The sequence below is a fragment of the Loxodonta africana genome, chromosome 16 (assembly GCF_030014295.1).
Source record: "Loxodonta africana isolate mLoxAfr1 chromosome 16, mLoxAfr1.hap2, whole genome shotgun sequence".
Taxonomy (NCBI): domain Eukaryota; kingdom Metazoa; phylum Chordata; class Mammalia; order Proboscidea; family Elephantidae; genus Loxodonta; species Loxodonta africana.
The window spans coordinates 3,970,546-3,991,813 of NC_087357.1; the positions used below are offsets into that span (position 1 = coordinate 3,970,546).

Below are 21,268 nucleotides of genomic sequence, written 5' to 3' on the forward strand. Positions count from 1 at the left end.
CAGCCCTCTCCATTCCGGCACCAGCAACTCCATTCCCGCGCCAGTCCCCTCCGTTCCCACGCCAGCCCCTCCATTACTGCGCCAGCCCCCTCCGTTTCTGCACCAGCCCCTCCGTTCCTGCACCACCCCCCTCCATTACTGTGCCAGCCCCTCCATTCCTGCACCAGCCCCTCCGTTCCTGCACCAGCCCCCTCCATTCCTGCACCAGCCCCCTCCATTCCTGCGCCAGCCCCCTCCATTCCTGCGCCAGCCCCTCCATTCCTGCACCAGCCCCCTCCATTCCTGCGCCAGCCCCCAGCAATACTGTGGGCTTGCACAGGCTCATGGAGGCGGCGTGGGCAGAGAGCTGGACTTGGGGACCTGCTCAAAGCTGCCTGCGGTGGGGGGTGTACATCTCCATTTACAGGCTCACTTCCTGCAGAGTACTTTCCAGAATGCATCCTTCTAGCTGAAATGATGCCTGCTGTGCCCTGGTAGAAGGCCAGCAGTAGCTGGGTCTGGGAAGGCTACTGCTGCCCTCAGCAGGGCTCCATGGACCCTCAAGAGTTTGCTGCCCAGAGGAGAGGCCAAAGGCCTGGCTGTGGAAGGGCAGCTACGTCTCGAGTGGCTGACCTGGGAGCCCTCACGTGGCCCGGCCCATCCCTCCCTCTGCCTGGTCCAAGAGACTCTAAGGGGGTCTTTGGCCAGCGCTCAGCCACCAGGACATCCTGGTGGAGGCCTATCCATGGCCTCAACCCACAGTGAGGAGAAATGCACCACATGTAAGCTCCTGCCCCGGGCATCACAGTGGTGGCCTGGGTTCAAGGGCAGCCGTCATTCTGAAGAAGGGCTGGGGTGGGAAGGCCAGCTGTGCTTTCAGCAGGAAGCAAGCTTCTTCTCAGGCCTCTGCTGCCCTTTGCATGTCCCGAGGTAGGTACGTGGCCTTGGTACTGACCTCCACTGACCATTCAGAACTCTCCTGGGCAGCCCTTCAGGAGGGCAGGGTGAGCGCTGTCCCTTCTACAGGAGAGGACACTGACACTCGGGCCCTGCAATGGCTAATTTTATGTGTGAGTTCAGCCAGGACCTGGGGCCCAGGTGTTTGGTCAGATGCTAGTCTAGCTGGTGCTATTCAAGTGTTCTGGAGGTGTGGCTAACACCTACAATCAGCTGACCCTCTGTAACCTGAGCGAGCCTGATCCAATCAGTTGAAGGCCTTAAGGGCCAAAACAGAGGTTTCCAGGAAAGAGAAGGATTCTGCCTCAAGTCTGTAACACAGAAATCCTGCTTGAGTTTCTAAACTGCTACCTGCCCTACAGAGTTAGGACTTGCCAGCCCCAACAAGTGCGTGAGCTAACTGCTTAAATAAATTTCTTTTCATATATATACGTACATACATATACATATATATATACACATATACACACACACATACATATATATATACATGTACATACGTATCTCTGTTGCCATTGAGTTGACTCATACGACAGAGTAGAACTACCCCATAGGGTTTCCAAAGAGCAGCTGGTAAATTTGAACTGCCGACATTTTACTTAGCAAATGATATACATACAGTAAAAGCTGAGAAAGCTGGAACCTATGTAAGGCAGAAATCTGTTAGTGAAGGAAAACTTAAATATTTTCCACTGAAAGGAGTGGTAGAAAAGTGGTAAGACTTGCACCCTGTCAAGGGCAGAAAACTTTCGAGACCTGGAAAAATAAGGCAGTCCCAATGAGTTCCAGCTTTCACAGGTTTCACTATATACATATCTAATCTATATATTTATATATCTATATCTGTCTATGGAGCCCTGGTGGCATAGTGGTTAAGGGCTTGGCTGCTCCTTGGAAACCCTATGGGGCAGTTCTACTCTGTCCTATAGGGTCGCTATGAGTTGGAATCGACTCGACTGCACCTAACTACAACATACATAAAAAAAAAAAACTACATACATACATATATATCTATATATATCTCCTGTTGGTTCTGTTTCCCCCAGGGGACAAGCCCACTGAGTCACAGTGCCCCCTGGTCCCAGAGGCCCTGGCAGACGCCCCCTCCCCTCTCGCCCCAATGTGGACACCATCAACCAGGAGCTGCATGGCAGGTATGAGCACTAAGGAAGGGTGGCCTTCTTGGTGACAACCCATTGAGCGATGTGAGGCGTGCTCCTCACTGTCCCACGGCTCAAACCATAGACAATTTATTAATGCGGGTAGAAACGTCCACTTTCTGAGAGAACTGAGGCCCTGGGAGGTGGGCCAGGACTTGCACCTGCTCTTTGGCGCCCACTCCAGCCCCAATTCCACGCCCAGCCTGTTAGAAGCGGCGCCCATGCCCTAGCACCCAGGAGCAGCCGAAGGAGCTCTAACATTACCTCCTCCAAATCATCTTCGGGGGTGCACGGGGTTTGGTCCGTTCTGTCTGTTTGATAAGAGATGGATGAACCATCTGACTCCAGGGAAGCTTCTTCGTCATATCCAAAGAAGGTCTCCACGACGACTGGCTTCTGACCAAAAGGCAATGTTAGTACAGACCCAGACCCGGGGCACCCTCAGAGGCCTCCCAGCTTCCTCCTGCCTCCCCTTCCTGTGTCTTGGCTCTGATGCTGTCCTCCTCACAGACCCATGCCCCACTCGGTCCTATCTCCACCCACAGCTGCCTTATCTTAGGCCAGGATGGCGGCCTGGCTGTGAAGGTGGCAATTTTGGTTGTCCTGGAAGCAGGGCTGGCGAAGGCCCAAACGGGAATGGCCTGGATTTCTACAGATGAGCGGTTCTGGACTGGCCCTCATTGTGTGACGCAGTCTCTGTAGTTCCCTTTGGGCAGTGGCCCTCAACTGTGGCCAGGTGCCAGAGGAACAATAGGAGCCCTGATGTTTCAGCACGTGGTCAGTGCTCCAGTGGTCCTTCTTTGCTGTGTTTTCAAAGCACCAGTCCCTGACACACTGGAATTAAAGAAAAGCTGGGTCACTTGGCCAGCCAGTGTGAGAAGACTTACCGAGGAGCCACTCAAGGTCACCCCAAGATCACCGCCAGCTTCTGCATCCAGGCTCTCTCTCCCCTGCCTGTCCCTCACTTTCTACCTTCTGACCCGAGACTTTGTCATCTAGTTTTAAAAAATCTTACAAAATCCAAAAGCTTCCTCTTGTCCTGGCCCTGCTCTCAATCACACTCAAGGCCTCCTTCTTCCTTGGTCAAACTCTGTGGATCTTCCATCGGCTGGCACGGCTGGGTCCTCTACCTGCAGGCCTTGGGACCACCCATCGGCCCCACAAACCGCTCTCACTGGCCCCTCTCCCACATGCCTCTGTAGAGCAGTGGGGACCCCTGGCCTGGGCACGCTGTGCCCTCTGACAAAGCTCAGTAACCCCTAGGATCCTGGAGAGTAGTGATGGTTAAAGAAACCCCCCACCTTTTGAGTTTTGAAAAGTGGCTTGCTGCAAGGAACTGGGTGGGATGGCCTCAATGGTCTCCTCTGTGTAAATATCCCCCTGTCCGTTCTCTGTCCTTCAGTCTTGAGGATCCCCACTGCCTAACCAGAGGACTTCTCATCTCCCTGGGCCTCTCAGGATCCAGCAGCCTTTTCACAAGGAAAGAAACACTCAGAGCCAAAGGGCCCTGATTGTAAACTTGGTGACTTACTCGCCTGTCCCAGAGACCAGCCTCCTTCAGTTTAAAAACCTCGTGTGTTTGCTTTCAGCTGGGCAGGACCCACTCCCCACTGCAACAGCCTCCTTCCCTTCTCTCTGCCAGGACCCCTCCCCCTGCTTGTCCTCCCTTGCCCACCAACCACCTCTCTCGAGGCCAGAAAAGCTGTTAGCTGCCTGCATCGGTCCCCCACTCACGGCGACCCCACGCACAAGGGAACAAAACAGCACAGCACCCATTCCTGCACCGCCCCTGGGATTGGTTTGAGTTGGACCACTGTGATCGACCAGGTTTTCACTGGCTGATTTTTGGAAGTAGATTACCAGGCCTTTCTTCCTGATCTGTCTTAGTCTGGAAGCTGTGCTGAAACCTCTTCATCATTATACCAACACGCAAGCCTCCACTGACAGATCGCTGGTGGCTGCACACCAGGTACATTGGCTGGGAATCGAACCCAGGTCTCCTGCATGGGAGGCAAAAGTCCTACCAGTGAGCCACCACTGCCCCTGTTTACCACTGAGGAGTATCTAATAACCTGTATGAGTAATACCACTGATCGTTCTTCAGAAATAAAACAACACAGATTTTGCATGAAGTGGGAAATTCCTTTGGGGATTCCTCTAGATTCTTCCTTAATAAACATCAGAGGCTTCTCAAAAGGACTGTGCTGCAGAGAGATTACCGCAGGTCTTCAAATATCCCTGGGGAGAAGACCTGCCTGTGTGGGGCCTGTGTGTGTCAGTGTGTGCAACTGTGTGTGTGTGGGGGGGGCTGTGCATGTGACTGTGTGTGTGTGGGGGGGCTGTGTGTGTGACTATGTGTGTGTGTGTGTCTGTATGAGTGTGTGTGCCTATGTGTACGTGGGGAGCTGTGTGTGTCAGTGTGTGTGGCTATGGGTATGTGTGTGTGTCTGTGTGTCTGTATGAGTACGTGTATGTAGGGGGCTGTGTGTGTCAATGTGTATGTGTGTCTGTGTGTGTGTGTGACTGTGTATGTGTGTGACTGTATGAGTGTGTGTGACTATGGGTATGTGTGTGTGTCTGTGTGTGTATAAGTGTGTCTATGTGTATGTGTGTCTGTGTGTGACTGTATGTGTGTGTATGAGTGTGTGACTGTGTGTGTCTGTATGTGTGTGACTATGTGTATGTGTGTCTGTGTGTGTATGACTGTGTGTATGTGTGTGACTGTGTATGGCTGTGTGTGTCTGTGTGTATGAGTGTGTGTGAGTGTGTCTGAGTATGTGTATGTGGGGCTGTGTGTGTGCGTGACTGTGTGTGTCAGTGTGTGTGACTATGTGTATATGTGTGGGCTGTGTGTGTCAGTGTGCGTGTGTGTGCCAGTGTGTATGTGTGTGTGGGGGCTGTGTGTCAGTGTGTGACTATGCGTGTGTGTGTGGGCTGTGTGTGTCAGTGTGTGTGACTATGTGTATGTGCGTGGGCTGTGTGTGTCAGTGTGTGTGACTACGCGTATGTGTATGAGGGCTGTATGTCTGTATGACTGTGTGTGTGGGGGCTGTTTGTATGTGTGTGACTATGCGTATGTGGGGGGCTGTGTGTGTCTATGTGCATCTCTGTGTGTGTATATATGACTGTATGTATGTGTGTATGAGTAGGTGAGTCTTTGTTGGTACATGTGACTCTGTGTGTGTGTGTTAGTATGTATACGTGGGGGGAGCCTGTGTCTGTCCGTGCATGTGTGTGTGTGACTGTGTTTGTGTGTGTGTCAGCCTGCAGGGCAGGATGGAGGCCAGGGAGTTTGGTGGTGGGCAGGTCCACAGGGGGTGTGTGGCACCAGTGAGGGCCTCTCCACTGAAAACAGCCACACTCGGGGCTGCAAGCCGGCTGTCCTTGGAACAGTGCACCACACAGAGGTGGGCAGGAATACCCCCACCACCAGTGCCCTGTGGCTGAGTCCTAATATCGTCATTAATTCACACCTACTCTTGGAGGTTTAAAAGCAATAAGGTTAGATTTTTTTAAATTTAAAATCAAACACAGAATATTTCCCTGGGTCCTACTTTGAGTTATTTCACAGTAACAATTCCTAGAAAAAATAAAATCACTTCCTTTCCATTTACAAAGGAGGAGGCTCACCTCAGTTAAAAGTAAAATACAGGTTTTAGGACCACAGACATCACTTTTTCCTTTACCTTGGGGAGTTTTGCCATTTTCTTTCTTTGTTTCCGATATCTTAGAAGCTTATCTCGCTCCTGAAAAAACCAGTTGAACAGATTTTTTAAGTAGCTGAACAGCTCCTCCAGTTGTAAACACACAGCTCACTATTCCTGTATCATCATTTGAGCTGACACAGAAGATGATTTCAAGATTGGTTCATATCGTTGTGAGTACGCGAAAGTGGAAAGCCCTCACTCAGGCTGTCTCTGTCTGGAAGTCTGGAGGCTCATTGTTTCTGTCGGGCTGGGGCGCAGGTCCCCCATGCACCAGCCTCCCTGCACGGCCCAGGTTTAGGGCTGTCTGAGGGTCAGGCACAGAAATGGGATGCTCCAGAAGAACCGATGGCCCAGCCCTCTCTGGGCAGGGGCCGCAGAGACAGCCTCCACACACATATGTGGAGTTGGGCTCCCTTACACACACTTCCTGGAAGCCATTCACACTTCTGTGGCAGGAGCACCAACTCCCAAACCCTCGGGTAGAGGGGGAGAAACCCCGTGGAGAGGGGAGGCCCCTGGAGGAAGCCCTTGATTCCAGGCCTTGAAGAATAACCAGAGCTGGGCACCCCCCTGCGGGGCTGCACAGGTGACCTGGGTGTTTGCAGGGTCCCAGCACCCATCTGACCCTCATGGAGGCCTCGCCACCCCCATTGCAGCCTGGGGGCACGTGGTGCCATGACAACACAATCCATCCACAGTGCAGGTACAGCCGCTCTGTCCACACTGAGTACACCCTGGTCCACACGGACACCCACACCAGAAGTTCGTGTCAGCACAGGAAGAGAGGATAACAACTGGTACTTACTAACACACTCTTCACATAGCCGGCAGTTTCAAGGGTCTGGGAAAAGAAAACAGCACGTTGCAGCACTTGTAATGTGGATCCTGGCCCTCAGGGGACTGCAGTCCCCTAGGCCGGCCACCCCAGTGTGGGCGCTCGGTAACTGCAGGCCCTCCTGCAGACACTTCCAGGCCAGCACCATCCTGAGACAGGTGTTTCCACTCTGCCCTGGGGCCCCTCCTCCCTTAGCTAGCCCCGCTAAGAGCAGCAAGGGCTTGTAGAAGCGTGGGGCTCCTCTGCACGGCGGCTGGGCTCCCACTCTCTGAGCAGCAGAGAGGGGCCTTGGAAACTGAGGTAATCGCATTTGTAATTGACCAAGGTTTCTTCCTTGTCTTTTTCTCCTTGTTACTCTTAAGGCTGACAATCACTATGCCGTTGAACAAGAGTCATCTGGGGTTAGCTCAGGTAGGGCTGTGTGGGTGAGGCTCATCATGTGGCCCCTGCCTACAGGGCATCTGCTCCTCCCCTCCTGGAGGCTCTGAGCGCCACAGGCCAGTTTGTCTGGGTGGGGGGCTGCACCTGTGGTGGGGAGGGTTCTTGCCCTCCCTTCTGCAGCCTTCCTGCAGGTACGGACTGTCCCCGGGGATCCAATCTGTCGAGGTGTAGCTCAGGGTCACAACAGTAAGTGGGTGACACACTCAAATTAGGATCTTTTGAGAAGGCTTTTTTTTTTTTTTTTTTTAGTCATAGACTATTTGCAACTCTGTGCTGGGGGGCAGTGAGGGCACAAGGGTAGGGCAGTGCAGAGGACTGAATGGCAGCCCCCAGTAGACAGGTCCCATCCAAATCCCTGGAACCTGTAAGTGTGATCTTATTTGGGGAAAGCATCTTTGCAGATGAAACTAAGTGAAAGATGTTGAGAAGAGATCATCCTGATTTTCCTGGTGGACCCTAAAGCCAGTGACAAGAGTCCTTGTAAGGGACACAGGCAGGAGAAACAGAGGAAGGAGAAGGCTGTGTGGAGACCGAGGCAGAGGCCGGAGATACGCTGGCTCAGAGCCTGCAGAGGGAGGGAGCATGGCTCAGAGCCTTGAGGGGGAACGTGGCCCTGCCAACACCTGGATTTTGGATGCCTGGCCTCAGAGCCATGACAGGATGAATTTCTGTTCCTATAAGCCTTCCAGTCTGTGGCATTTTGTTACAGCAGCCACAGGGGACTACGACAGGCAGTACTGCTGATCTTGAATCCCGAAGTGACGAAGAGGGGTGTGTTTCACAGACCCCAGAGCAGAGAGGGGTATGTGGAGGGCCACTTGACAGGACCATTGCTGGTGTGGGTGAACACAGCCAGCCTGATATAACCCCATGGGGTCCCTCGCTCTCCTCTTCCTCCCATCCATGCCAGGCCGCCACTGACCAGACCAGAGGGCAAGGGGCTGTGGGAGCAAGCTTGATGGGGCAGCAGGGAGCAGGGTGGGAGAGGAGAGGGGGCCTGGTTACCTTGGAAAGTTCATCTATGAGGTTCTGCTGCTCAACAATCTGAAGCTTCAAGAAGTCCACTTCTCTTTCATCCTGACTTTGATCAAGGTCATTTAGGGAACTTGGTCTCTTGATAATCCCGGCTCTTTGTCTCTGAAAAGTCAACCAGGTCATTTTACAGGTGGTGGGCTGGTGGGGGGTCTTCTCACCCAACATGCATCCAGCCAGCAGCCCCATCCCTGCCCACCCCTTGGCTTGGGTGAGGAGGCCTCTCTGCTCAGGCCTGGAGCAGACCACTCAATGCCGAGCCTACGAGGACAAGGCCCGTGTCTTGGCCGCCCTGTAGCAATGGGGCTAAGCTGAGAGCCTCCCCACTCCCCTGCCCCCCTGCTGAGAATGTCACAGGAAGCAGCCTGCTGGCAGGTCTGGCCAGAATAGGACAGTGTTGTGCCCCTGAGTATGCAGCCATTGGCACCACCTGTGCCATGTCACACCCTACCAGACTGTTCCTGAGTTTGAAAAGAAGGGGACTTCTGCAGGGAGGGTGTTTAGGGCACCCTTGCTCCAGGGCCCCCGCATCACGCTGACTACTCTTTGGCAAAACTCCCCCTTGGTGGCCTCAGGAGCCCTCAGGACTAGAAGGAGCAGACCAGACACTGGCTGTTCAAACGCACTCGCCACCAATGGGGAGCCACCTGAGACAGCAGGGGCTGCCCCATCCGGTGTCTGAGCCCAGGCTGCTTGCTCCTCTCCCTCCCACAGCCGGCCCTCAGGGTAGCCTCAAAGGGCCACTGGCCGAGATCTCGAGTTGGGAGACCACTGTCCAGGCCTCCTGGGACAGGCCCGGAGGCAGGGAGGCCTGGCTGGTCAGTCACCTCGTAGCTTGTCTCTGCTTCTGTGCTGCCACTCAGCACCCTGCCTGCTGTGCCCCTCCTCAACTGGCCTGGCACCTTGTCTAAGCTGTCCTCTCCTGACCAGTAGGCTGGCACCAGCTCCTCCCTGGAGGCTGAGCCAGTTGCATGAGGCCAGAAAGCCAGCCCAGGGACTGTGTCTTGTTATCACACCTTGAGCATAAGAAGGGGTGAGACTGTGGATGCCCGGGCCTTTTACCATTTCTATGTTCTCCTGGGTGACAAATTTTAGCTTGTTTTCCATCCGTCGTAAAGCGTGCGACAGGTCTTCGTTTTTCCGGGTGAGGCGTTTGTTTCTGTCCAGCAGCGGCTTATACTGGCTTTCAGCCTCTCGTAGACGCTTTAACTGAAAAAGACAGAATCAATTATACAGCACAGTCGAAATGCCGAGTCACACACTGACCAACACAAACTCCAGCCATAACTACACAGCTATCCACCAGCTATCTGGAGCCAGGAGAGTTCAGTTCAAGTCATTGTGGGGTACCTGGTCAGCTGCTCCTCCTCCACCCACCCAACACCTGGGTGGACTGGCGGCAGATGGGTGGGCTCCATGTCACAACATGAACGAGGACCAAGTTGGGGCCACACTCTGAGGTCAAAGCTCTATTTTGGAAAAAGAGCTGAAGAAAAATCACTGCCTGGTCCTGCACACTTGACTGTCCGGGACACTCTGAGTAGGCCACCCGCCCACCAGCCCACATTCCAGGAACTTGCAGAATTGAGGATACATTTGCCCCAACAACACAGAGCAGGGCTCAGACAACCAGAGCCTGAGGGTCAAATCTGGCCCTCTGCTTGTTGTTATGAATAAAGTTTTATTGGACACAGACACTTTCATTCATTTATACTGTCTGTGGCTGCTTTTGCACTATACCGAAGAGCTGGGTAGTTGCTGCAGAGACCCTGTGTCCTGCAGATATTTACCGTTTGGCCCTTTACAGAAAAGTCTGCTGACCCCTGCTCTATAGAGTTCGCACAACGGTGTTTTTTGCCCTAACATACACACATAATGCCCATGAGTTCTCATTAAACTTTGAGCACTTTTTAAAGCCACCTTACTGAGGTATCATTTACGTATCACACAACGAGCCTATTTTAAGGGTGTCATTTGATGATAAAAAGGGCCTCAATGAGCTGGGTGCTGTTTCCAAGGCTGAGCCACTCTAAGCCTGTCAGGAGCCTCAGCTTTTTTTTCCTTTTGACAGGCTTTATTTTCTAAATCAGAAAGTACAGAGTTCCCATATACCCTCCCCTTTTGCTCACTGTTTCTTCTTTTACCAACATCCACCTTCCAGTGGTGCGTTTGTTACAATGCATGAAGCAATGTTGATACACGGTTATTAGCTCAAGTTCCTAGCTCCCATGAGGGCTCACTCTGTGTGGCAGTCCTAGGGCCTTTAACAAACACATGATGTCACATGTTCACCACGTATCACACAGAACAGTTTGCGCTAATAAGGCCCCTACTCATCCCTTCCCCCCCCCGGCACCCACTTTTCGCTCTTTGTAGTTTTGCCTTTTAGATACTTTTTCCTGAATTGTCTGGACAAAGTGACCGGGGTCCCATTCACAGGGAAGCACTTTCCCAGTCCCCAGACGCCCCTCAGCCCCGACACCCCACAGCCCACAGCCACTGAGGCCCTCCCGCACGATGCCTCAGTCCCCAAACCTGTCCCCAAAGCCGGCACTAGCTGTCTTCCTGCCAGTCTGCAGGGTGGGGGGTGGGGCTCAGCTGGCAGCAGGGACCCCCACCCCTCCCCAGCCCAGCTCAGGGACTTCCTCATCAGCCCTCCTTCTGCCATGGCAGGACTGACCATCTAGGGGCTCTCTGACCCCGACGCACTGTGGGAGTCAAGGGGGCAGGAGTCCTCCTTCCACAGGGGTGCCCTGGACCCCTCTGCAGCTGCTCCCTCCATAGGAACTCCCCTACCCACCAGCTTGTTCCTCCATGGGGACCCCCAGCTCCCTCTGTGGCTGCACCCTCCATGGGGCCTTCCATTGGCTCGTTCCTGTCCTCCACGGGGACTCCCTAGCCCCCTCAGCAGGTGTACCCTTCACAGGAGCCCCCTCCATTCATCAGTTTGTCCTTCCACTGGGACCTCCAGGCCCCTCTGTGGCCACACCCTCCATAGGAGCCCCCCTACCCACCAGCTCGTTTCTCCATGGGGACCCCCAGTCCCCTCTGTGGCTGCACCCTCCATACGGCCCCACATCACTCACCACCTTGTTTCTCCATGGGGAACCCCAGACCCCTCTGTGGCCACCCCTCCATAGAAGCCTCCTGCCCCATCACTCACCAGCTCGTTCCTCTCCTCTGAGAGCAGGGCATTGCGGTCTTCCAGCTTTCGGATGATGGCGCTCAGCTCAGCGATTTTCAGCTGGAAGCGCCGGGCATCCTTTTCGTCCAACTGCTGTTCCTGAAACAACAATCAACTGCAAATACCCGTGCACAGAACCAGACACGCCAGCACCCGTGGCCATGGACCCCCTGCCTCACACTCTCCTCTGACCTCTGGTAGGTGGGCAGCATGGCCCGGGGGGGGGGGCCACGCCCCAGTGCAATGGTCACGCAGATTGCAGGATGGGACAGAAGCCGAGAGGAGCGGAAATGTCCAGAAGGATGCGGATGTGGAGGGTGGGTGTGTGCGATGTGGGTGCCACAGCGCTGGTGGCACCGAGGAAGCTCTGACAACCAACTCCACGTTCTCCTGGTGGCCCCCTGTGCTGCCGGTGGGGCTGCTCTCCTGGGGTTAGTGGGAGCCCAGGAAGACACCCATGCAAGACTCTCAGCAGCTGTCTCCCTGAAAAGTGCGCCCCCAAGTTGGGCTTCTAAAAGGTCACTTTGGGAACCACTGGAACTTCATTCAAAAGCCAATGGAAACATGTTAATCCAGTGTCGGAATCTCTCTGGGGCTACTGCAGCGGTCTAACATGTTAATCCAGTGTCGGAATCTCTCTGGGGCTACTGCAGCGGTCTACCAAGCACCAGAGCAGGGACGCTGGCTTTAATGCATTCAGACCAGCGGAAGCTTAGTACGGTTACAAATGTCATGCTCTACTCCTGAAACGTCCAGGGGGGGACTGGACGTGGCTCTAGCTCCTCATTCAACAGGTGCAGGAGAGGCTTGGAACCAAAGAACCAAGGGTCCAGCACCAAGGGCCCATGGAATTTAGATTTTTTCCCCCAGAATATTCCAGAACCACTGCAGAAGGACCCTGAATGAGGACCAGCAATGAGAAGATGGATGATGTCACAGCACATGCGCTGGGGGCGGACCCCTGCTGTCATTCCCAGCCCAGGGAGGAGGAAAGAGTCGCACGGTCACATGGAAAGCCGGGGGGAAGGTGACTGGGGACATGCATGCCAGGAACCACCGTGCATGATCAAAGCCAGAGAAGCAGGCAGGCAGTGGTCAGCCAAGTGGCCTTCCGGGCAGGAAGGCAGAAGCCCGGGCATGTGGGATGGAAGCAGCAGGTGCTCAGACCGGCCTCCTCTCCTGCTGGCACCAGCAAGTCCCAAGGGCTGCTAGCAGCCGGGGCCTGGCAGCGGGCACACAGACCCCAGTGGGAATCTCAGGGGCCACTGGCTGGGATCAGATGGAGGCCCGTGCTTGCGCTTTGTTAACGAGTAAGGGAGGAAACCAGCATCTATCAGCCCTTTTAGCTGGACGAGCTGAGGGGTCCAGCTGGCTGGCTGCAGACAGGCAGGAGGGTCTAGCTTGACCTGGGCCCAGGGCTCCCGGGAGCTGCCCCGTGCACTTGGTGGGTGGCTGGGAGAAGCGCAGGCGGTGCTTACAGGGCTTCCTGAGTGGTCTGAGGCATCTCCTGCACCGCTTGCATAAGGAAGTTCCCGTCTGGGGCTGCCCAGGTGCCGGTCGGCCTCCCTGGCCTGGGACAGCTGCTCGTCTAGAGCCTCTTTCTGCAGCTGCAGTCTCTGAGCGTGCCCGGCTTGCACCCCTAACTCTCTCTCCAGCACGAAGACTGCTCTGTCTTTAAATTTTATCTCCTCCATCTACAAGGAGAACAGAGCACAATCACGGCAGGCAGGGTACAGACGGAGTTACCATGGAAACAGGCACAAATGTGGGGGGTGCCCAGGACAGCCCTGCTGCAGGCAGGCCTTGAGTCCAGAAGGACAGTGAATCCGTGGGACTGGCCCAGGGAGGAGGCGTGGCAGGCGACAGCAGGACCCCCATCCGCCTTGGCGGAGCCTGCTCAGATCCATTGGGTGCCAGCTAAACCCATCTTCCTGCCAGGCCCTGCGCCCCTGTGAGGCTCCCCGGGCTGCCCGGCAGGACCATCCTTCACAGAGGTGCCACACTGGTCAACAGGAACCATGGGCTGAGAGTCTGTAAGCAGGCTGTGTGGGTGTGGGAAAGTAGAAGCCTGGGCGTGACAGCCCCCTCCTTTCTCCTGGCCCTGGACACGCCCCCACCCCAGGGGCAGCTGGGGGGTGGGCCTAAGAGGGTTGAGCAACAGCACTCATCCTATGGCGCCCCTCCTTCCTCAGCACCGCTCCTTTCTTTGATCCCCTAATCCTATGGCCCTCTCTTTCCTCCGAGCCCCTCACTCTTCTGCACCCCTCACCCCCAACTCCCCCCGCCCCCCCCCCCACAGCCGCCCACGTCCCCCTGTGCTGAGATGGGGCTGCTTTGCTGTAGAGCAGCGTTTTCAAAGAAATCTTGCTCCCAGCTGAGGCTTTGGGGTGGGGAGCACCCCTGACTAGCAGGCTCTGTACGGGAGGGGAGCAGTGTGCCCCACCCCTCAGGTCTGCACACTCCCCGCCCTCCCTAAAGCTCTTTCCCCTCAACTTACTACCAGCTTCAAGAAGCCCCTCCAGACACAGCTGCCCCTGCCACCAGCCTCGTCCTCCAGAGGGTGGGCTGCCGCACTTGGGGCAGAGGAGGCAGGCTGAGCCAACCCCTACCTATTCTTCGAAGTACAGGCCCTGGTCTTGGGGCTTGGTTACACACGGCCCTGGTTGACAAGAAGACAGCATCTGTGGGATGAGCGACTTGGCTTGAAAACATACTTTCAAAGGGCAGCGTGACTAGGATATTTCGCTACTTTATGTGCTGTTTCCGGTTAAAAGAAACTAATAAATTAGCCATCTAAAGGGAGCTTGGAAACAAAGAGATTCCAAGTCTAATTAGCTCAGATCACAGAACTCATGGGCAAGCCACAAACTGAGCAGAACAAAGGAAATCCTTAATTGCTAAAATCCCATTTACTGGAGCCCACAGAAACACTGAACGAGGCAACACAGCCCATTAGTGGGAACAAAGAGGCCAGAAGACAAAGTCACGCTGATAAGCAGCCCAGTCAGTGATCTAGTACGTACACCTGTGCACACACACATGTGCACACACACACACACAGTTTAGAAATACTATTTTTCTTTTGTTGAGAAACAAGAAAACGAGAGTCTCTACACAGAGACCCCACAAAAGTTGGCGCCAAGGAGCTGGTATGGACCACGAAGTGGGACTCCTCCTTGCACACAGTCTGTTCTCGGGGCCTCCAGGCTCCTGCTGGGCTGCAAGCTGAGCCTCGTGACTCACCATGGGGACATGCCAGGGGAGCTGCTGTCACAGAGGTACGGGATGTGAGTTTTACAAGATGGGTAACTCACTCAGAACAATATCTGAGACAGCAAGACAGTGTCTGAGTGAGTCCTCCCCAAGACAGGGGCGCCTCACAGAGACTCCATTGTGCCAGAAGCGCCAAGACTCCTGGTCAAGTGCTCGGACTGTGCTTCCCCACCTGTGGCTCTAAAAGGAGGGACTGGTTGTGGGGCACGTGGAGGTATGTGTAGGCTGGTAGGACACCTAGTCATGCTGTGTGGGGTTCCCACTTCGTGCACAGTGGGCCGTTCCAACTCGGGGCATCCCCACGTTCGGATCCAGGTAACTGGAGACCACGGACGTGCCCACCAGACCTGGAGAAGCCCAGCGCCAGCACAAAATCTGGAGGCCCCCCCACGTGGATGCAGCACCCCTGGATGCGTCTCTGCCTTCCTGTAATGGAGGCCTCCCTCTGAGGGCCAGACAGCAAGCAGCCAGGCATCTGATGCCCAAGTCAGAGAACTGAAGCTCTGCAAGCTGGCCCGAGCCACCTGGCTACAGCCTCCTTCCTCCCAGGGCTGGGGATCCTGGAGGGCAGTATACAGACAATTCTGGGCCACCACCCAGGACTTTCAGGGCTAAGACTGGGGGGTCTGGGTGACCAGGATGAGCTGGTCACCCTGCCACCACCTCCCCTGGCCTGGAGCACATGGTGGCTCCCAAAGGCCACCTGCGTCTACTCCTGCAATTGCTCCAATCTGGTTTCCTCACAACCAGCAGTGATCCCTCAAAAAGCATGAACCAGCTCTCATCACTCCTACAACTGAAAACCCTCCACCAGGGATTCTGAATCGTGTTCTGAGTGGAGGGGGACTGGGTGACCGGTGAGCTGCTCACCCCATGACTGGGACCGCGCTTCTGTTCCTCTGCTTCCCTCATTCAGGAACTCTCTGCCAGTTCCTTTCATGGTGGGAGCCTCAGGGTCCAGCTCAGACACTGTCCTCACATCCTCCCTGGCCAGCTACTGAAAGTTGCAGCCCCTGGCACTGTTCTACCACACACTTTGTCTCCAATGGGCTGCCTCCTGCCTGTCTGCTGGGTGCGGCCTGTCTCCCTCAGCAGGAAGGAGCGTTTGTGGGTAGTGACACCCCCACACTACTTAGCTCCTGGAGCAGGACCTGGTGCGTGGCGATGTCTGCAGGTGCTAAGCAAGACCCACAGCAATCAGGACAGCATGGTGGTGGGTAAGGACAGACACACTGACCAATCAGGACAGCATGGTGTGGGTAAGGACAGACACACTGATCAATCAGGACAGTGTGGTTGTGGGTAAGGACAGACAAACTGATCAATCAGGACAGCGTGGTGGTGGATAAGGACAGTCATATCCATCAATGGAACAAAATGAAGAGTCTGGAAGTAAACCCTTATATTTATGATCAGTTGACTTTTGACAAGGGTGCCAAGGCAACTCAATGGGGAAAACATGATCTTTTCAAAAAATGGTGCTGGGCGAGAAAGATTCATTGAGAGCCTTACCTCACACCATACACAAAATTTATCTCAGAATGACTCATGGACCTGAATGTAAGAGCTAAATTATTAAACATCTCAAAGAAAACACTGGAGAAAGCCTTCACGGAACTGGGCAAGCAAAGGGTTTTTAGATATGACACCAAAAGTACAATTCTGTGGTGGCGTACACCTGCTTTTCAAGCAGGGACATTCCCCTGGCATTTGGAGCTGGACAGCCTCTGCCTTCTCGATCCAGAGAGTTCTGTAGACTCCACGGAACCATTTCTTTATGAAGTGTGTGACTCAAGCCATCAAAACATTAAAGCCCCCTTGGCTTGAAATCTAACCTGGGACTCTATGAAGGGGGAAACCTTTCATAAACCCTTTTTGGGGGAATGGCTAACTTGTAGATTTCTTGTTTTAGCCCAAACTAGGGGAAAAAAAAAAAAAGGCAGTTGCCCTGGAGTCAGCTCCAACTCAGGGTGGCCCCATGTGTCCGAGTAGAACAGTGCTCCATAGGATTCACCGTGGCTGATTTATCAGAAATAGACAGCCAGGCCTTTCTTCTGAGGCACCTCTGGATGGACTTGAACTGCCAACCTTTCGATTAGTAACTGAGCAGTTAACGGTTTATGCTACCCAGGGACTCCAGCCCAAACTAGGCATGGGGAGTAGAAGAGGGGGTGGCAGATGGGGCAGAGGGCTAGTGTTTCTTTCTGAACTGTATTCTGCTTTTGGTAGTCTTGCATCTCTAGAGCCCTGGCAGCCCACAGTGGTGGTGTGCGGTACATGGTGCTGGGAACACAGGCCAAGGGGGAGGCCAGAGGACACCCGCACCTGGCCCAACCGCCCACCATGCCCAGCGCCACGTACCAGCCTGCGGATGTCACGCTCACACTCCTTCTTGATCCTGGTGATCTCTTCCTGGTGCAGGTGGTAGACGCTCCGGATCTCAGCAGCCTTCATCTTGTCGGCCTGGATGACGATCGTCAGTGCCTCCTCCACCTGCTTCTTGGCTCCTCTGAGCTCAGAGATCTCCTGCTGCATTTTTACCTTCTCCACCTCGAACCCCTTCTTGGCCTCCTCCTTGGCTTCGGAGAGAAGCACGGTCTTGACCTTGTCGGGTGCACCATCGCGCAGGGCGTTGAGCAGGGTCTGCAGCCTCTGGTTCTCGTTGTCCTTGATCTTGATGACCCGCAGCAGCTCAGCCTCGTGCTGCCGCAGCAGTGCCTCCCGCACAGCCTGCAACTCCTTCATCTTCTCCTCGTGCAGCTTGGTCTTCAGCTCGGTGAGCAGGACGGCATTCTTGTGCTGCTCGTGCTCCCGCGCCTGCCGGATCTCCTGGTTCTTCTCCCGCTCCACCCGGCTGACCTGCAACACCAGGAGGACCATTAGTGTCGGGGCAGCCCACCAAATTTATATGCTGGAAAGACGTTTTTGTCGGGGTGCAAATCAGGGATTAGAGAACTTCCGTGAAAATATCCATTAGAAACTGTAATCAAACCATACTGGTGGTGAAATGAGTGTGCACCTGTGGGAGTTCCACGAGGATGCATGATGTGGAAGAACTGTCAACCTGGAAACGTGGACACACAGGCCCATAGAAATCTGTTCTGCAGGAGGTCACACAGCAAAACTGTTGCCTCTCAGGTAAGTCTGCTGAGGAGAGTGGAAAAGACTCCCCTTGGACACGCCACGTGGGGAGCAGGCCGCAGGTGCTGCGCTCTCTAGCTAGGTGTCCTCTAGCCAGCCCCTGCCCACACCCTTCATACCCAAACAGTGGGGGTGCTGTGCTCACACCCTGTGACATTCTTGGCAACAACAGGGAAACAAATCTAAGCAGCTGAGCTGTCTCTCGATGGTGTCTAATATCTAGATGTTTGGAAACGCTGAGATTTTTGGACTGAATGTTTGTTTCCATCCAGATGCTTAAGACAACACTGCCAGAGCCTTCAGCTAAATCATCACACTGCCCACAATCTGGCACATAGCAGGTGCTCAAAAAGTGTTTATGGAAGGCAAGAACGGCTAGAATCCAGACCTGCCCTGGGAAGTGTCAGGAGGTGGTCACGCCCCAAGTTCACACCCCTCAGTGCCTTCCCTCCCTCACCACCCGTTCCAGGCTCCTGGTCCTGCCACCCCACTGACCACATGCACACACACAGAGATGAAGAAAATGACTAACTACCTAAACATGGTGTGAGGACAGCATTTCTGATCAGATCTCCAAAGGCAGAATCCATAAAAGACAAGACTGATCAGTTTGATTTGTTTAAATTTTTTTAAATTTGTAAGCGAAATGAAAAATACTCACCTGTGCGCCGCCCACCTGATGGGCTGCGCCCTCCCACCTTCTCTGCACCCCCATCTTCTAGCCTTTCAATGCTGGGACGCCCACAGCCCATGACCAGCCTCCTCTCACCTCTACCTGGCCACTCCATGGAGCACACAGACATGCTCAGGAGCACTGGGTGAGTACAGCAGGACTCATGTGTCAGCACCAAGATGACGCCCTGACCTGGCGTGAGGTGCGTGTGGCCCCGCCCTGCATGCCCCATTGGCCAGGAAAGGAACTCTGCCTTTGGGGTCCAAGAGCCTTTAAAAAGGAGTTCTTGGAGCACAGACAAACATTTCTCCGCTTTTCCCCGCCCACCTGTCGTAGCCATGAGGACAAGCAACAAGTGAAGTGGCAGGTGGAAAGCTGAGCCCTTGAAGCTGATCATTTGGGGATTTTCAGACTTGCCCTTTTACCTTTCCCATATCCAGAGGATGCCTGAGGAAATGACTGCATGGCTCACAGTTACTGGGCCGACCTGTGTAAATCTGGAGAGGTACAGGGACAAACAGCAGAACCCACTGAATGGAATGACACAAAAGCCAATTAGGATTCTTCAGGAAAACTAAAATGCACTAAAACTGATGAAAAATACAATGGACTATTTCAAAAGGAAATAAAAGACTTTAAGAAAATTACATAAGACATAAATAAAAACTTAAATCAGAATTAGAAAAATTTATAAATAAATGTGCCAGGACATATGAAAAAATTAGAAATAAAAGAAAAAATATTTTAGGAATTAATAGTTAAATAAAAGGAACACTAGAGCATATAAACACAACAAATAATGCCTTAAGAGAAATAGAAGGTAAAAAGGAGGGTAACTTAAAAATAAAAAATCAGAAAATAGATAAAAATAATGTGAGAAAAAAAAGATAAATACTGACGATGGGCAAAGATAGTCCGACCTAACGAATAACAGGAGTCCCTGAAGAAGAAAACTGAAGCAATGAAGCAACGAACTCGAAAGACTAAACACCCACTCTTCACTTACCGACATGGTAGCTTTCAAAGACCAGGTTATTATGCAAAAATTGGTGTTATGCAAAAAGGGAGGATGACCACATCAGATCACAAAATAGAGGATGACTACATCATTACTTAACTGCCAAACCACTGAGCATTATGGCCCAGCCAAGTTGACACATAACCTTAACTATCACAGCCAGTGTTACTCTTCTCGCACTTCAGCGTTTTTTTACTGCCAGACGTACATTGTTCATGTACAAAATAGTCAGATGGTAGGTTTTTTACTATTATCGTAAATGCAAAATGTCAGATTGTGAGATAGTCGGTAGGTGAGGAGTAGGTGCAATTCAAGAAAAATTTCCTAAAGTAAGAAAAAAATTGAAAATACTTATTGAAAGAACTCACTATGTACCTGGGAATATGACCTAGAACAACCAACATCAAAACATTTTATAGTAACTTTAAAGAAAAAGAATATTTGGGGATCAAAGAAAAAACAAGTGCATGACTAAAAATGGAAAGAAAATTAAATTATCACCAGCCATTTTGACAGCAATGGTTTATACCAGAAGACAATGAGTAACATATTTAAGATACTCAAGGAAAGAAAATGTGAGCCAAGGATTTTGCATCTAGTGAAATCAATATTCAGGTGTAAAGGGCATGGACAAGCTGTCATCAATATGCAAGAATTCAGGAAGTATTGCTCCCATGAGGTTTTTGTAAGGCAATTTACTGGAGAATAAGCTTCAGAGAACCAAAATGACCGCAGAGACATACACATAACAACAGCAACAAAAACAAACCAAACCCACTGTCGTCGTTGATTCTGACTGATAGCGACCCTATAGGACAGAGTAGAGTTGCCCCATAGAGTTTCCAAGGAGCGCCTGGTGGATTTGAACTGCTGGCCTTTTGGTTAGCAGCCATAGCACTTAACCACTGTGCCACCAGGGTTTCCAGGTATAATACAGGAGAGGTTAAATAAAACCCTGTAGTCCTCAATTTGAATTGGAAATTGTAAATGTCATTACGAAATTAAAGGTATTTTATCCTCACATATATGTATACACACACACACACACACACACACACATATATTACGTGTGCTATTAGGTGCCGTTGAGTCAGTTCTGACTCATAGTGACCCAATGTACAACAGAATGAAATAATGCCCGGTCCTGTGCCATCCTCACAATCATTGCTACATTTGAGCTCATTGTTGCAGCCACTGTGTCAATCAATCTCCAGGGTCTTCCTCTTTTTCGCTGACCCTCTATGTTACCAACCATGACGTCCTTCTCCAGGAACTGGTCCCTCCTGACAACGTGTCCAGAGTACAAGACACAAAGTCTCGCCATCCTCCTTCTAAGGAGCATTCTGACTATACTTCTTCCAAGACAGATTTGTTTGTACTTTTGGCAGTCCATGGTATATTCGATATTTTTCACCAACGCCATGATTCAAAGGCATCAATTCTTCTTTGGTCTTCTTTTGAATGCATACGAGGTGACTGAAAACACCGTGACTTGGGTCAGGTGCACCTTAGTCCTCAGAGTGACATCTTCGCTTTTTAATGCTTTAAAGAGGTCTTTTGCAGCAGATTTGCCCAATGCAATACTGTGCTTTAAGTGACAGTTTACAGTTCAAGTTAGTTTCTCATACAAAAATGTATACACACATTGTTATGTGACCCTAGTTGCTTTCCCTATAATGTGACAGCACACTCCTCCTTTCCACCGAGGATTTCCTGTGTCCATTTAACCAGCTCCTGTCCCTTTTTGCCTTCTCATCTCACCTCCAGACAAGAGCTGCCCATTTAGTCTCATGTATCTACTTCTTTTTTTTTTTTTTTATCTACTTCAGCTAAGAAGCACTCTCTTTACGAGTATCATTTTATGACTT

General features: G+C 52.5%; 1 protein-coding gene across 21 annotated transcripts in view; it reads right to left on the reverse strand.

The window, feature by feature from the left end:
• The window catches only part of JAKMIP3 (Janus kinase and microtubule interacting protein 3), a 51,046-nt gene that overhangs the window by 17,337 nt on the left and 12,441 nt on the right, over nucleotides 1-21,268 (reverse strand). For 6 of the 21 annotated variants that reach the window (XM_064269156.1, XM_064269153.1, XM_064269147.1 and 3 more), the window contains exons 2-8: nucleotides 16,930-17,427; nucleotides 11,275-11,394; nucleotides 9,174-9,320; nucleotides 8,085-8,216; nucleotides 6,609-6,644; nucleotides 5,783-5,842; nucleotides 2,361-2,489 (exon numbers count right to left, since the gene is read on the reverse strand). In XM_064269156.1, coding sequence (XP_064125226.1) covers nucleotides 2,361-2,489; nucleotides 5,783-5,842; nucleotides 6,609-6,644; nucleotides 8,085-8,216; nucleotides 9,174-9,320; nucleotides 11,275-11,394; nucleotides 16,930-17,427 — 1,122 coding nt within the window. Of the gene's footprint in view, nucleotides 1-2,360; nucleotides 2,490-5,782; nucleotides 5,843-6,608; nucleotides 6,645-8,084; nucleotides 8,217-9,173; nucleotides 9,321-11,274; nucleotides 11,395-12,773; nucleotides 12,990-16,929; nucleotides 17,428-21,268 lie in introns of all 21 variants that reach the window. The other 15 variants (XM_064269141.1, XM_064269135.1, XM_064269146.1 and 12 more) reach the window with 7 other exon arrangements.